Here is a 15,938-nt window from a genome sequence, read left to right as displayed (position 1 = left end):
ATGCACCATGTAATTTAATTAGCCAATTAATATCGTGAAAATCGGATGATCCGCGAATATGCCACGTTAACGCGTATAATTTTACGTCCGTGGCATAAATCGTTAAAAGATCAATTCTATAACATTGCAAACGTAATAAATGACATTAAAAAAGTGTTTTTATATAACGACGACGAATCAAAATTTTTTAGAAATTCGATGCCGATAGAAATAAAATCTTCTATGCGGATATACGCATCTCCGATCTAAAGGCAATCAATAAGGAAATGATCGTACGGTCACGTATTAGTCATCGTTTCTCGTATAAAACACACTCGTTGGAGCTATGTGCGAAATCATAACCTATAGACGCCCACCGATTCTTCTTAGATCACATATTTATTCAGAAACTTTGTACGTCGTGTGCACGTATGAATAACTTGCTACCTTACATGCTGGTTTATGTAGGAGATCCTGTTTTACTTGGAAAATATAAAACTTAAAATTCTAGTGTTATATCGTAAAATAGGGCAACCAACCGTCACCTTGTTGCATGCGTGTTAAAGAAAAATTTCGTACAACTTGCTGTTGTATCGATAAGTGCCCAAACGTTGTTTCTTAATAAACGTTTCTTAATAAAAAAATATTTGATACTTTTTAAGGATACTTAATATTTTCTTCGCTCTTTCATTTTATTTATCAAACGTTTACGAATAACGACTAAACGGACTAAATCTTGCGGAATAAATTCAATTCGGGTAATTTATGTTGCAGCGAGGATCAGAAAATTGCTTTAAAATATTCGACGAGCACTTAATTTGTATAATTTGCACTAGCTGAAGAGCGCACCTTTCGCAAAAAAATCCCAAAGCAAAAGAAAATACACGTCGTTCGGATCTTCGTGAAATTTCGTTCCCAGTTTGGACCGCGTGCACGAACCCGAACACCTCCGGAACATACCGAGCGACGACGAACTCCCACGAATAGCCGAGCGATTGCGTCGCGACTATTTAAGGAGCATTCGGTGAGCCGCGCTCATTCTTAGGCGAGACAACGTACAGAACGGTTGTACGTGACCGAGAACAATATTTCCAGTAATTAAAAACGATCGTTCGTGAGAGTAGTGCTTGTTGTTGATATACGAGCGAGCATCTCATTTAGTGGCTTTTGGTGTAGAGAGACACGAGTGTGAACGAAGCAGAAATCATGGCTGACAGTGGTATCAAGCGCAATATTCCTATCAAGCTCGGTGACTTCAGCGTGATCGACACCGAATTTTCCAACATACGGGAACGCTTCGACGCCGAGATGAGAAAGATGGAGGACGAGATGTCACGGTTCCGTAGCGAGTTGATGAATCGCGAAAGCAATAACTTCTTTAAGAGCACCACCAGGTATGTTGTTACCGAGACGCACCTAACCTTTTAACACGCGTACACCCGGCACGATTTCTCTTCTGTTCGTTCATTCCGATGAATTTCCGAGCTAAGATCCTTTTCAACGTTCTTACGATAATAAATGTTACGCGGCACATGAAATACGAATATTTACGAACGTGACTTTTGATACAAGTGGGAAAATATTTGAAGTACGGATAGATGGAGATAAGATGACTATGGGATCGAAAATTAGCCCAAAAAAGCTATCGTCAAAGAAGATCGTATTAATGTTATCTTAGGTAAAAGTACGACTATTGAAAGGCGTTAAGTTGGATTTAAAACGTACTGGAGTTTTAAGATGAGATATATTTAAAATTTACTCGGATTTGAGTTTACGTCTCGTTTCACGTCGGTTACAGGACCGGTATTTATTTTTCATGGCGTTCTAGAAACTCTTGTTTACATAGTCATCGTATCGAATACAAACGTGCCGTTTCTCCTTCCAGAAGAGCGATCGATATTACGATACATCGTGAACGAAATTCATCGTAGAATAACGGTAAAAGAGAGGAGAGAATCGATGCCTGACGTTATTGAAGTTAATTCGAGTGCCTTAACGCTGCAGAAACAAGAAGCATTAAAACGTCTTTATCCTCGTTTTTGATCTCTTCCGTGTTCGCGATAGATAATGAGTTAAATCGATCGATGCTGCACTTTTCTTGTAAAATGTTATTCTCATTAAAGACATACTCGACAGAATGATCGTCAGTTTAGACGCGTTCGATTCGAGTCGTACGATCGAACGGTCGCAAAGTTGTTTTTCAAGTCGGCCGATAGAATCAATCAATTTTATCGTGGATCGGGTTACGGTAACAACACGATACGATTTCGAATTTAGCCGACCATGAAAACTCATCCGCGTGAGATATAAATTACGAACTCTGATTATATTTATTCGCTACTTTGTTGGAATTGATTCGTGAAAGTCGATGGTTCAGCGTCGAATTAATGGCGAACTCGTAAACCATAAAACATTCAACCCACATTATAAGAGGTGCAACAGCGTGCCAATAGCCGCCATTTAATTTTTTTCCATGGATCGATGTTTGCCCGGTTGCACAACAATGTGTTGATTTTTAGCGCGAATTAGCATAACGCTGTGTTCGCGTTACCTCGTCTACCTGCGCATCTACCTGCTTTTGTTATACAGAGTGGTACAAAAGTAACTTAATCCTAAGTTTTGACGCTCGAAGAAAGATGGCTAGAAAGGATAGATATTATTCTTTGTAAAGTTCTGCTGTATATAGTTCTATATATTCTATATATGTATATGTATATATATATATATATATATAAGTTTCAAAGTTCTGATCGCGTTGCTTTCTGAACATTTCGAAAAGAAATTCACGGAAGGCTTTCGTACGCGAATTTCTCGTTAAGTGGCGAGAAAGCGCGCTGCTTTGACAGTTGTTTGATTCGTACACGTATATTGATTAGCGCGTGATAACGAAACGAAAGCGTAGTGTTGATCGCGGTAAGTGTAAATTAAGGTCGCGTCTCTGCCACTTTTTTTCATCAGTACACACGTACATATGTATATTCGTTTCACGTATTTCAGTAACGTATCCGCTATTTATAGAGGCTTCGTCAGTGCGTTCGCTATGAAGAACGCGCGAGGAGAACCCCCTCGATGTGCCTTTCTTGCTAGGGTATAAACGAAAAACAAACGATCTCGTTGGACGAAAATTTACACCTGGCCTTGGTGTACAGGCTATCCTGAAACGTGCGGAGAGTCGGGTCTCCTGGCACTATGAACGCTTCGTTACGGATGTTTCTCGTTGTTTCTGGTGTATGGCGCGTTTGAAATTCTAATCCCGGTGGAGAGCAACGCTGATTATTTCGAGCGATTGCCTGTCACGATGTTCGCCAAGCAAATATGGGGGAGTTGTTGCTGGAAATTACGATATTTAAATTTAAGGAAAAATTCGAAGAATTATGATAAAATTTGTCCTTGCAAGTGTACGGTAGTAGCGTAATTCGCAATTCGACATGTTTCACGTACAGTTTTCGGGCATCTCGTTGGGAAATTTTTGATATTTTGGTCTATCGGAGAACTAGTCGAATCTTGGGAACATTTACATTGGAATTCACGCGGAATAAATTGCGAATTCGCTGTGGATCGTGCGCCGAATGCGTGCCATGTGCCACAGTTTTTGCATGCCAACACCGCGAAAGCTGACAGTCGTGTTATTTTAATAGAAGGCCTGTTCGATCTTGGATATGCTTGCCCGCTACGCGCTCAACTTACTAATTATAGAAGCATCGTTCTAAATTTATTACCCGACTATTCGAAAATCAACATCTTCTAACATATACGACTCGCGGTAGGAAATCGAATTATTTACCGAATCTGTTACAACGTCTTGACGTTCCTTCTTCTCAAAATACAAAGTAGTCGAACCCTACGTCGAAACACGGGGAAAATGTAACGATAATACAGATGCGTAGGATGGTAAAAAAAAGAAAGCGTGCGAATTATAACGCACGAAGCTGTTCACCGTCGATCACAAATTTTGGAGGGTTCTCGTTAGCCAGCCTGGGTAACGCGTTCTCGCATCCTGTTCGGGGGAAGCCCGATCGACGGAAAATAACCTCGACCAAAATTCTACGGATTCCTCCTTGGCAAATGGGAATTTGGGCCGTTTGCAATTTACCGTGAGTTTCGTCGTTTCTCAGACTTTATCGACGATCTCGCGCGTTTGCGCGAAAACACTTTTCTGCCGGAGCCGATGTACATTTCGTCGAATTACTTGTTTTGACTAACGTTTTACATCCATTTGTTCCTCTCCGGTTCTTTTTTAACTTCTTTGTTTTTCTTCTTCTTTTTTTAAGTTTTTTTTAGGGGCAGTTTCACAAATGCCTTTGAACGAAGAGGCGTGGAATTTTATGCGCTCGTAAAACGAGGAATGGATCGAATAACCTTTTGCTCGCCGTCAAAATGGCATGCCAATGATTTAATTCGAAAAGTGCTTTCGATCGCGTGAGCGTAAAATTAGATTCGATCGGAAGATGAATATACGTACGTACGTACAGTGGTATGTACGTGCCTCGATTGCCTTTGATGCTTTGGACGAGGTGCTTTCACGAGATTGAGCAAGCCAAATAGTCGGGTGTTTCGTAGCGAATTTATTTATTGCCTGTAAATCGTCGTTTTCTACGTTTTTCTCCGTCGTGTACCAGTCCCGACTCGGATCACAAACGTATACGTACGAACGCGTTAAATAGAAATTACACGATATCCAATAACAGCCGATAATATCTGGAAATTGCGTGCAACGATCATTAGCCGATAGCGATTCTACAACGGGCGTTGTAATTAAATCGAACGATGTGACGAGTTTTCGTACGTCGATTATAACGGACGATTATGTAAACGCAGGTCGTGTGTCGGTCGTTAGTCGAAACGATACGTTGCGTAATAGGTGGCTGTTTAACGAGACTCGTCGCACTGACAAAGAACACGCTTCTTCCTGCAATCTCGTTACACGTATATGTAATTTATCGCATCTGATCGCATCGCGTACAAACGTTCTTCTCATTACCGAGAGATACTTTGCGTTTTCGTTTCCTGCATTTCGAAACAACCGATAGTCCGCGTTCGATAACAGCCGCTACCGCGTTACGATCAGCCGAGATATTTGAAATTTCTTCGTGACAGATATTTGCGGAATCTTAACGCGACAACGGCGTGCTTGGAGAACGCTTATGACGCACGTTGACTCCGAGATTCTGTACTTTGTAATTAAAAGGAGTAACGTATCCTCGCGATAATCCAAAGACCATAGCAACACGATCCAATCTCGTGCTCTCTTCGTTTAAAGTTAATCTTAAGTTTAAAGAGTCGTTGAAACGAATCGTTGTTCTTTGGACTTTTAATTTTAAAACAAGCCACGGCAGAGAACAAGAGAAGAAAAAATAAAAACGCGTTGGAAAAGCGTTGTGTTCGTAAGCGCGTAGTTTAACGAATCGTTAGAGCGAGTCGGTGTTGTCCGACCAGCAACTGCCGATCATTAGAGAGGATATAAGCGTCCGTTGCGTCAACGCGCATCCTTGACAGTGACACGGTGCATCGGTGTTCCCCACTCGCAATCGTGTACTAAATTGTAATAGCAGCGCGCGGAAAAGGTGAGGAGCTTACGCTGATCGTACAACGTTTTGCGCAGTAATTTTCTGGTTCCGTGGCAGGCGACACAGCAAATCGTTTCTCTCTACCTTCTCGATCCGATTCGCTGATTCGCGAATCGACGCGGATCACCATGATCGTCGACCGGAATGCGTATCCACCGGATCACAAAACGGTGATTAAACTTCGGTAGGTGACCACGCATAAACGCAGCTTTGCATTTTGACGCCTCTCGTTTGGCTTCTCTCCAGGACTCGTTCGTAAGCGCTCGCGTACTTCCTATGCTTTCGTTTCGAATCTATCGGTTTTCGATACAGCGTACACGAATCGTCGAGGCTTTCGATCGTTCGAGACGTATTTGTCGCATTTTTCATCGGTGGGTCTGTCGTAGGTGCTACGGCAAGGTTGCGATTTACTTCGACAGGCGCTCGTCGTGATTCGGTTTGCAAGTACAATACCTATTAACTGCTATGACCGATCTCGTCGATCGTTTCAAGAGTCATCTTCTTGCGCGCTTTTAAATTTTCGAACGGAAATTCCTTTTGCGTTGTACGAAGCTACCGACGCGTACAACGTTGCCGAATTTCCACGAGTTCCAACGAGTTCCAACGAGTACGAAGTAGGTGTCAGCGACGCGTCGGCGAGCGAACCACGAAAGCATCAGAAATCCATCGGAAGCTTTTAAAATAACGCGGAGAAGGTTGCCCATCAAGGTCTCCGTTGCTCGAACGTTGTAAATCATCGAAGCAACGTGTCGAGAACACGTGGAAGGCGAGCAAGCCGCGCGTTCCTAAAATAGTGGTCGACAATCGCCCGAACCATCCTGTTTCCTAGAAAATTAGAAAATTTTCAAAACGTCCACGTACCGTTAAAACGCAGATTAAATATTTAGAAAAGTGCTGTACCACGTAGCTTAAAAAATTCATCTCGAAGAAGGTTACCCTACTTTTATTTTTTTTTCTTTTTTTTTTCGACGTAATCAGGTTGGCGAGTGGGCAGCAGGTGCACGGAATCGATGACAGATGATCGCGTCGCGGTCGGTCGATCCGTGGGAGGTGAATATGGACCATTACGAGTTACGAGGTCCGACGAGTCACGTGGTCAGTTGGTGACGTAATCGGTGCTCAGGGACGGCCTAGCCACAAATAGACAAGTATCGTTCGAAATAAATGTTGCCGCGAGCTTTCGAAAATGTTTTCTAATACGCGCGAGGGACGAATCAGTGGAGAGAACCGAGAGTCGATCGCTTATATCGCTTGCGAATTATAAAACCACCTATAACAGACCGTTCTGCTTTTTCGCGTCTATCGGGACTCGAGGATCGAGGTACAGAAACCGTGGAGCATAGGAAAAGGTATCGAGCAACTATCGAGAACACGACGAAGCAACGCGCTATCGATGGACAAATTGCGAATTAAGAGGACAAGCACGCAGTAGGCAATTCAAATTTACCGCGTTGTTGTAGAATCGGTGTACGGAAGAAAGTAGACCTTGAACGTAATTGGTAGACGTAATTTCGTACGTTTAGCAGTTTGGATATGCAGTTTGGTACTCGTCGAACGAAATTAGAGGTAATGGAACGAGCAAGAAGAGCGCAAGAAAAGAACCAGGCGCAAGCTCGAAGCTTCCGACTTTTCGAAAACCAAGTTCCCCTTAAATTTCCTTAAATAACTCGAAGATTTCTTGAAAGCTCGGAGCACGTAATAACCGTGCCGAGCCACTTGCGAATCGTTCGAACAAATTTCCAGATCCTCTTTGATCCTAAGTAATTACTCGTGCAAGTTGTCGGAAATTTGAGCGGCGAGTTATTTATAGCAACGAACGTTGCACGAAATTAATTCGACCTAACGTTTCGTGGAAACGTACACGGCGTTCGATCCACCGAACGCGTAGGATCCAAGATGTTGCACGCGTGTAATCATCGCGGTGGAATTAATCGGCCGCGTAACGCATTTTCTATATGCGTACTCCCTGGTGCAGCATGCCGAATCGATGTCGAGACTCAGCTACTTACCTACGATCAGCGGATCAGATTTACGTTCGTCGTAACGTTTCACGGCCCGTACGCCAGTTCCTCTTCGGAGAATTCCTTTGCCGCGATGCTTGGTTAATATGCGCGCGTAACTCGTTACGAAGACAACGAGGAAGTTGTTTGGCGATGCTGCGGAGGCAAGCGATCGTATTCTGGCTGCGTAATTTTCCTTGGAATTTTTCGTTTCCATCGAATAAACAGACCGTCGATAGTCAAATAGTACGCAGAGTACATACGTATCGTATGTATTCGTGTGGAATTTATCGATGGATATCTTGCGCGCTTAATACGATAAGCAGCGAAATAGCCACCGATTTTTTGTTTCGAATCGGGCCTAATCAGTGCTTATTCGCTCTTTACTCGTCCTGCGGGAAATTTGTATGCGACGTGTATAGACTAGGAACGATCTATCGTTTCGTTTTCGCTTCTATTGCTTGCGATCGAATTAACCGGTCGACTGGTCGACACGGTGCGCATGGTTTCGTAATGCGAAAACGTAATGAAAAAAGCAGTCGTTCTGACGCATCACAGTGGATAGTTACACGATCGACGTTACGTGTATTTTTCTGTTGCAGTATTTGCCAATGCCAGTAAATGTTGCAGACGCTTCCGTGCGTCATTCCGTATTGATCAATGATCGATCAAATTTTGGCAGGAATAATTTAAAAGAAAGAAACGGATAGATTCTACTCGATAGGAAAAACGACTTACAGTTGGTTCGACTTTGTCGGTGTTCGGTTCTTCGACTTACTCGCGGCCCGATCGATCGAGGCAAGGAGAAGGCAAATCGATTAACTTATTGGCAATCTCGGGCGAGCTAGTCATCGATTTTTTTTCAGGCGGTCTTTCTAGGCCAAGTACAAATCCATTTACATTCCATACTGAGAAATTTACGATCGACTCGTTGAATCCTTGCCAGGGATAAATCGGATGTCCTCTGTCTTATGTTCGTTCTTTGCGCGATGAAATTATAGTCGCCATCGAGCTCGACGCATTAGAGACGTACGCGGTAAACGCATCTCCTCCTATTCGACGAAACGAGGAATCGAGCGAAAAAATCTTTGAAAATGCAGTGGAAGATGGAACACGACAACTAGATGGAAAGTCGCGCTCGCGTTCGATCTCGAGTTGGTGACGTATCGCGTGGCCTTTCGAGCCAAAGGATTCCGTGTTGGAGAGATCCTGCTCGGCACGGTTCGCCTCTCGTGACTCGCCGCAACGAGACAGAGCCTTTCTCCTGCCGCCTTCTCCATACTTCATCTCGTAGAACGCTTCCTGCACGTTTTATACGTCCGAAAGGCATTTTGACAGACATCGCGATCTTTTCGATACGGACCCGCTTTTGTTTCGCGTGAAACAGGTTTGCTAAAGGGAAACAGCTCCCTTTATTCCCCCTTACTTCGTTGACCGACCGCCACCGCCACCGCCACCGCCACTGCCACCATTCAACGAACCACCCATTAAATCTACCACTCCTCTTTACCTTTTTTTGATCCTCTTTGGCATCAGGTCGTCGTTAAGCCGCTTCTCCGTCTACATATATCTTAGCAAGCGAGATATTTTAGGATCGATTTACGCTTTGGCATCGAAAGGTCGAATCAAAGTTGGTTCGGCGTGAGTTCGGACGCGGCTCTTAAATTTCGAAAAATCTCGAAACGTCCAAGTTGCCGGTCCATCGAATATTTCTTCGAATCTTACGAACATGGATCGTCGAGGGAACGCCCGTACAACGCGGTGCATAACGTGAAATGTAGAATCGTGCAGTTTCTACCGTTTCGCCAGTTACTTTTTTCTCTCGTATCGAGGACGAAACTATCTGTGCACGAGCACGTTATGTCGCGTGACAGTATACAGCGATATTTTCTTCTTGAAATCGTTACTTTATCGCAGACAATTTTGTCCTAAGAATAGAAGAGATTGGTCGTCGAACGTGTTCCGTGTACGTGTTTGTTCGGTTGTTGTTTTCAAGCGCGTTGGTTTTTTTACGATAAAAATCTGAAAAAAACAAAACGTTATTTCCTAATACAGCTTAATGGTACTTGTCATTTTTTATCAGCTAGATTTTCGAGACTGATATTGATTTCACGATCGTTGCGAATCGTTCGCAAGGTTTTCCATGGTCGCGATTTGATAAGAAATAATAAATTATCCGACAACAGCGATGCCAAAGAAACATCTCTGTTACTTGCGTACGTTGCGTTAAAACGAGTTCGAGGTTTCGCTATACGCGTTCTTTCTCACCCGTCCATTCTATTCGATGAGACGCGTTCGATCAAATGGCCAAAGAAGAGGCGAAGAAACAGCGAATAGCGAAAGCACGACGAGACGACACGTACCGCTGAGAAGATTATTATTAAACTTTCTAAAACAGATATCCGTTTCACGTGCAAGGGTAGAGTACAGCGGAGGGCTAATTTTGAGGGCAATACGACGAGACGTTACAGCCGTAGCGCGCTATTTTAGAAAGGTCCGCGGGTCGGCGACCTCCTCGAACAAGCGTGCAGGACCCGTAACTTCCGGCTATCGGTTTTACGAGACTCGCATCGTGCTGGCATTTAACCGTCGATACGCTGTAAATAACGACGACGAAGCTGGATAAGTTAATTCGTGACGACTCGTCGTGGATTAGTTTAACCGAAGCGATTAGTGCGGCATCGATCGGTAACGAAGTTGGTTCGGAAATGGGACGAAACAGCGGACGGAAAACAGCTTGTATCTTCTTAATAGCAGCGTTAATTTTGCGATTGTTCGAGTACTGAGAAGTCGAGTCGAACAAAGTACCGACACGTTCGAACGCGTTAAAAATATTCATGCCACGTTTTGTCTCGGCTCTCTTTTCTCAAGTACTCGGCCGCTTTTAACGATCGGACGTTCGAGTTTCTAGCAATACTTTTAGCTATACAAGTTGATAAACGTTTCGTTTTTCTCTTACGAATGTACAGCGCGTTGTACGCAGTGCAAATTGCGTGGTCGAGATCTTTCTCCCAGGATGTAAACCGTGATCGGTTGCTGGCTCGCCAAAGTAATTTTTAATGGCTGATTGGCATGATGCGGATACTTGGTTTTTAGCCTACCTAATTACCGAATTGCCGAGTGATGTAACAGCGTGTAACCACCAGCAGTGACACGAAGCGTTAACGAACGGATTGCATCAGCAGTTCCCAAACAAGTGGCTTTCCTTGCTTGCCTGGAATTCCACGATCGAGTAGTACGCGACCAATTTTCGCTCGAACAGGCGATGAATTTTATCGTTTCGAGGTTCCGTAGAGATTCGGGAACTGCTAGGCAACGTTCGCAACGTTGAGAATTGTGTTCTACATCGCTTTGCAACTTGAAGCACAGACGTTCTAAATAAGAGTGCCATCTATTTGGAGACACGCTGTAAACGGTTTTTCAAATAACCAGCGGAGATGTAACTTGCAGCGCTATTCTTACGCCTCTTTCGTATGTAAATACGGAACAATTTTATCCTGGGAATGGACCTTCTTTGGAACTCCTCTTGTACATACCGTTTCCTGGCGACAAACCGAACCGGCTACTCTATTCTACTCTACTTTGCTCTACTCTACGAACGTCCAGTTGTTTCCTTCGTTCTTCCGTTAAAGCTTAAAGCGCTAATTCGAAAGATACAACTCGAAAAGAAATGGCCGACCGTGCCTGCAGTCGCCCCTTATCTCTGACTTATTTTAGCAACGATAATGATAATTATAATCGACCGGTGGAAGAACGAAGTTGCTATCGACGATTCGTTTGACGCCAGGACACAGCGGAAATTTGTCGAAAGAGAAAAAAGACGAAAAATTGGCGGCGAGGAGAAATGCGGCTGTACGAAACTAACCACCGAAGTTAACAAAATATTAATGTCCCCTGTTCCCCCTTGCTCGACTTCTGTCTCGCCTTCTGATTGGCTCTCTGCATTGGCACGTTGGTGACTAACTCGAAGTCGACATCACACGAGCACCAGTGAACACCGAACCTCGACGACCTCGAAGACCGAAGGTTGGGACAAGGTCGACCCTGCAGCACCGCCAAAGCGGTCCGCATTCGACAGCTTCAAAAGGTGACGCTACTGTAAACACAGAGAAAAAAACCAACGATTTCTCTCTCCTTTTTTTCCTTTTTCTTTTTTAACGTACGAATAGTTGTCTAGTCCCTGTTCTCCTTAGTAGAGGTTCGCCATTTTGTTTTTCATCTTTGCGTAAGAAACGCGAATTGGCGGCTTGTTGTTCGGTGGAATTATACTCGTTCGTGGTATAATTCGTGGCGTACGTTTTTTCGTACTGGCTTCCAGTAAAACAGGGAAAATGCGGTTAAATTTGAACGTATCGAATTAATATTGCCATGGCGGACGAGTATCCTTAAATTAATACGTTTCTCGCGAGGTTAACGATACTCGAGTCGCGTGAGTGTCGAATATCGAAAGTTGCCAGTTACTTGGCTCTGATCGTGCCAATAACGAACCTGTTGCTAACTTTGCTATCGACTGGCGGTTCGGCCTGTCGATCGATGCAAACTTTTCGCCGTCGATATTAATTCCAAGTACTCCGCCGCTGAAACTCACTCGCTGAAATTGGCCTCGTCATCGAAACAGCTGCCTCGCGCGCTTGTCTCAAATTTTATTTCCATGTACGTACCATACTCCTCTGTACCTACTGTGTCTTTCTACCGCTGTCTCACCGCTAACCATAAGCCACCATCGGCAAGAAAACACTGTACAAGGTAACGGGCACGAGACTGTTCACGTAGTCGCATTGGCAAACAATTAACCGCTTGGTGAACGAATTAACTCGAGTGCCGTAGCGTGCGTATTATGTTGTGTGACGTTACCGTAACGATCGCTTTTGGCGAGGTTTGTCGCGTGTTTCGTGAAAGCAACGCCATCGTGACCGGCGAGCGTGTGCCACGCTATAGCGATCGAGTTTCTCGATCTGTCGCATCGTTAGTCAGAGTAGATGCGCACGATTTTAGTCGCGAGTCGTGAGTCAGTATCAATGTTGTGTTTGCTATTGTTTCCTCCCTGTTGCATCGTCACTATCATCGTAGGTAAGGTTCTGTTTCTCTCGAACTGTACACCACCCAGGTCACCCGTAGGCGAACGAGTCTTCGTCGAGACGCGTTCCTTTGTCATTTGTATTGTTTTCGGTCGCAATCGCATCGTCGTCGACAACGCATATTCTTTTTGTGCCTTTCCTTTTTCATTTTTTCTTTTTTTTTTTTCTTTTTTTTTCTAACCTTTCTTCGTCATCCACACGTTCACGATCGTACCGTGATAAAAGTTACAGTGACAAAGAACGTAACCGATAATGGACGATTCGTCGTGTTGTACCTTTCAGCACTACGACGCAGAGCACTCAAAACAGCAGTTCTCTGAGCCCCCAGCATGATTCGGCCTGGCTCGATGGCCTGAACAGCCCGCTCATCCAGGACGAAGGTGACAGCAAAATGCTGAAGCTGCGATTCGATGTCTCCCAGTACACGCCGGAGGAAATCGTTGTGAAGACCGTGGACAACAAGCTGCTGGTGAGTACCGTTCGCGTTCTTCTTCTCTGCGTTGATAGGGTGCCTCGTTGCGTTGTCTCCTGTTCGTTTCGTCGTGGAAAACACGCAACCGTCCGCAGGTTTCCCATTCGGTCTCCCGCGTAAATTTATTTTTCTTCTAGGTTTATTTAAAAAGACGCGTAGATACCGATAAACTCGTACGATATTTCCAAGGTACGATATACGGTCAAAAGTTTGTTCGAGAAGACGGTATTTTACGCAAAGTTACTTGTTACGTCTGCGACTCGTCGTGGTACGCGCTTATTTTCCTCTCTAACGCCGCTTGTTGCACAACTTGGCAACCGCCGAATCTGGCCCGTTGTTTTATGCAATCGGCGCCGTACGGCTAGATACGTACGTGGAATACCGTGACTTCTCGACGAGTCGCATCGAAAATTGATCGAACAACACCGCGTTTCCGAGGCTTTTCTCAATAGATCACAGAGAACAATCTCTGGTTAAAATCAAAAGCTTCGTATATTCTCCTCTAACGAACGACGCTAAAGACGGAACTCTTATTCGTTAAAGTTTATTTCGAACGCGACGAGAGAGGAAACGACGACGACGACGACGACGAGGCGGCGACGCGAAATATCTCGCGCGCGTCTAGCCAAGAATGGCGAACAGGAAGTGGCGGAGAATTTTTTACGCCGGTTTACTGGCACTCGCTTCTCTTTATGAACGACGTGGAACGTTGTAATTGCTCTTGTTACGTCACTTCCCGGCAGGAAGTCGGCTCCACCGGTGTTAACTCCCCGTAAGGGCAATTCTCGTTACTTAAAACCGCCGCGCGTCTTCGTAATTAAGTCCGGCATCGCTGGCGTAGCGGGTAGCCAACCTCTTGGTTCATCCAGTTGCTGCTTGTTCGCTTCCACTGGAATACGCGTAACGTATACGCTCTTGAAAAATCGATTGGACGCGCGTAAGAGAATTTACTTTTTGGCAGGAGGGCGGCAAGGGAGCGGCCTCTTTGTATTTTTTAAATCGACCGGGAACGACGTAGGCCGAGATACGCTTTATCTCGTTTGTTTATTGTTTCCGTCTTCTTTAACCTTCCTTTCTAACCAACCGAACGTTTCGTGACGCGATGTATACGTTTCTTATCCTGTCCAAATATTTACCTGTTCTCGCCGCTTCCATGTTCCACGGTTTTTCTACCGTTCACCCTTGCATACAGAAGAAGACGAAAGTGTACGCTCGTGTCTAAGCGATCAATTTCGAAGAAGTCGCGCAACAAGAAATATCCACTGTCTCGAATAAACAAGTTTCGCGAACGGTGGAAAGTTCGACTCGCGATTAACGTTCCGATCGCGGATGTAGATTAACGTTTACAAGTCGATCTACCATGAGAAAATTAAGAAGCGATAAGCAATTAGAAATTGATGAAAGCGCGCGGACGCTAACGAACGATAGGGTGCGTCTGGTCGATCGATAAAACGTGATACGAAAGGAGATTTTCGATACGGCAGGGTACTCGCAAGAGGAAGAAAAATCTACGCAGGAGGTTTGACCAGGAGTTTAGAATTTTCTCCGAAGCTCGTGCGCGCGTTCAAGTTTCTTCTCTCTGGCTGGCGTTCCCGTCGACCCGAACGGAAATAACTCGCACCAAAAATAAGTTTACGGTGCTCGTCACGCCGCGACGGCTTGGAATAACGTTGGACCATTATGGGCGCTCTATAGCGATCATTTTCCAACGATATGTCACTGCCGCTTTAACCTCGACTTTGGCTTTTCGAAAAATTCGAATTTCTTTCTATCGGAACTCGATTGTGACGGTATAGGAATTACGCTTCTCTAAAATCCAATAAACGTTGGAATTTTTTACTTCGACGAAAGTGGAAAGCGGCACGAAAGATTAGCGCAGCGCGAAAGGCGCACGAAGCTTTTCGAGGAACGCGGTGGAAAAATCGAATCCTACCGTTATGCAAACTGGGAAGACAGGGTCGTTGCACCGTGATAGTCCGCCGGTGTGCAATGCAAGAAAGATCAAAGTAACGGAGGATCGCGTATAGCGTGCAGTATATACACCCACGAACAGGGACGGCTTTATTCCGATTTCCTCGCTAAACAGCTGGTCTGGCTCTGATAAACGTCGACCCTCTGTTTTTTCACTGCTCGGATCTCGAAGCGAGACAATCACGGAGACGGCTGGTTATTAAGGCGCCAACGCGATTAACTTCTCTTTCCGTTTCCCCTTCTCTCTCTCTCTCTCTCTCTCTCTCTCTCTCTTTCCTCGTCAACATTTTCTCCAGCACGAGTTTTAATTAGGTTCCTCGGAAGCTTCGAAAGCTCGAGTATTTAGACATCTTTTCGTCATTTCAAGAAGGGAACCTCTCCGTATCGTTGATACCTTCGATCGCACTTTTCCAAAGCTTTCGAGTCCAAAGATATTCCCGCATCGAGAACGCCAAAGTATCGTCGAAACGATTCAACGATCGCGTTGCATAACGAAACAGGCTCCGAGTTGCTCGCGATCTTAGCCCATTACGCGTCTCTGGGACGAGCGGAGATGCTTTTTTCGGTAAAGAGCAACGAGCGTGAATCGGCGCCATCTTCCTTAACCGGTCCCGCTCGAAGGGGGCATTTTAAAGAACGGCTGCCGTCTGGAAACAGGTTGACCGCGGTTTTATCGTGGTCAAGGTCTACCGTGAATTCAGGTCGGCTCTGCTCGCGTATCACTGTCCTTAAAGGGCTGCTCCAAGGACGCGTTCCGAAGGATGAGCACCGGACCGAGCGAAGAATGCGATCTGTGCTTATTGTGTAGCACGATCACGTCATGCTTGCTCGATAAAGTACGGCTCGGACAAATAGGAGCAGGGACCGGTTT

General features: G+C 44.9%; 1 protein-coding gene across 3 annotated transcripts in view; it reads left to right on the top strand.

Moving 5' to 3' along the window:
• The first annotated feature begins 999 nt into the window (after positions 1 to 999).
• LOC100742559 (heat shock protein beta-1) overlaps positions 1,000 to 15,938 on the top strand; it is a 25,466-nt gene continuing 10,527 nt past the window's right edge. Inside the window, exons 1-3 of one of the 3 annotated variants that reach the window (XM_003491524.4) lie at positions 1,000 to 1,373; positions 11,517 to 11,633; positions 12,907 to 13,093. In XM_003491524.4, the coding sequence (XP_003491572.1) occupies positions 1,186 to 1,373; positions 11,517 to 11,633; positions 12,907 to 13,093 (492 nt within the window). In that variant the 5' untranslated portion in view covers positions 1,000 to 1,185. Of the gene's footprint in view, positions 1,374 to 5,555; positions 5,731 to 11,516; positions 11,634 to 12,906; positions 13,094 to 15,938 lie in introns of those variants that run through there. The other 2 variants (XM_012388733.3, XM_003491523.4) reach the window with 2 other exon arrangements.

The sequence above is a fragment of the Bombus impatiens genome, unplaced genomic scaffold, assembly GCF_000188095.3.
Source record: "Bombus impatiens unplaced genomic scaffold, BIMP_2.2 scf_0581, whole genome shotgun sequence".
NCBI classification, from domain to species: domain Eukaryota; kingdom Metazoa; phylum Arthropoda; class Insecta; order Hymenoptera; family Apidae; genus Bombus; species Bombus impatiens.
Note: the sequence above shows the minus strand (reverse complement) of the source record. Positions and strands in the feature narration are given on the sequence as shown.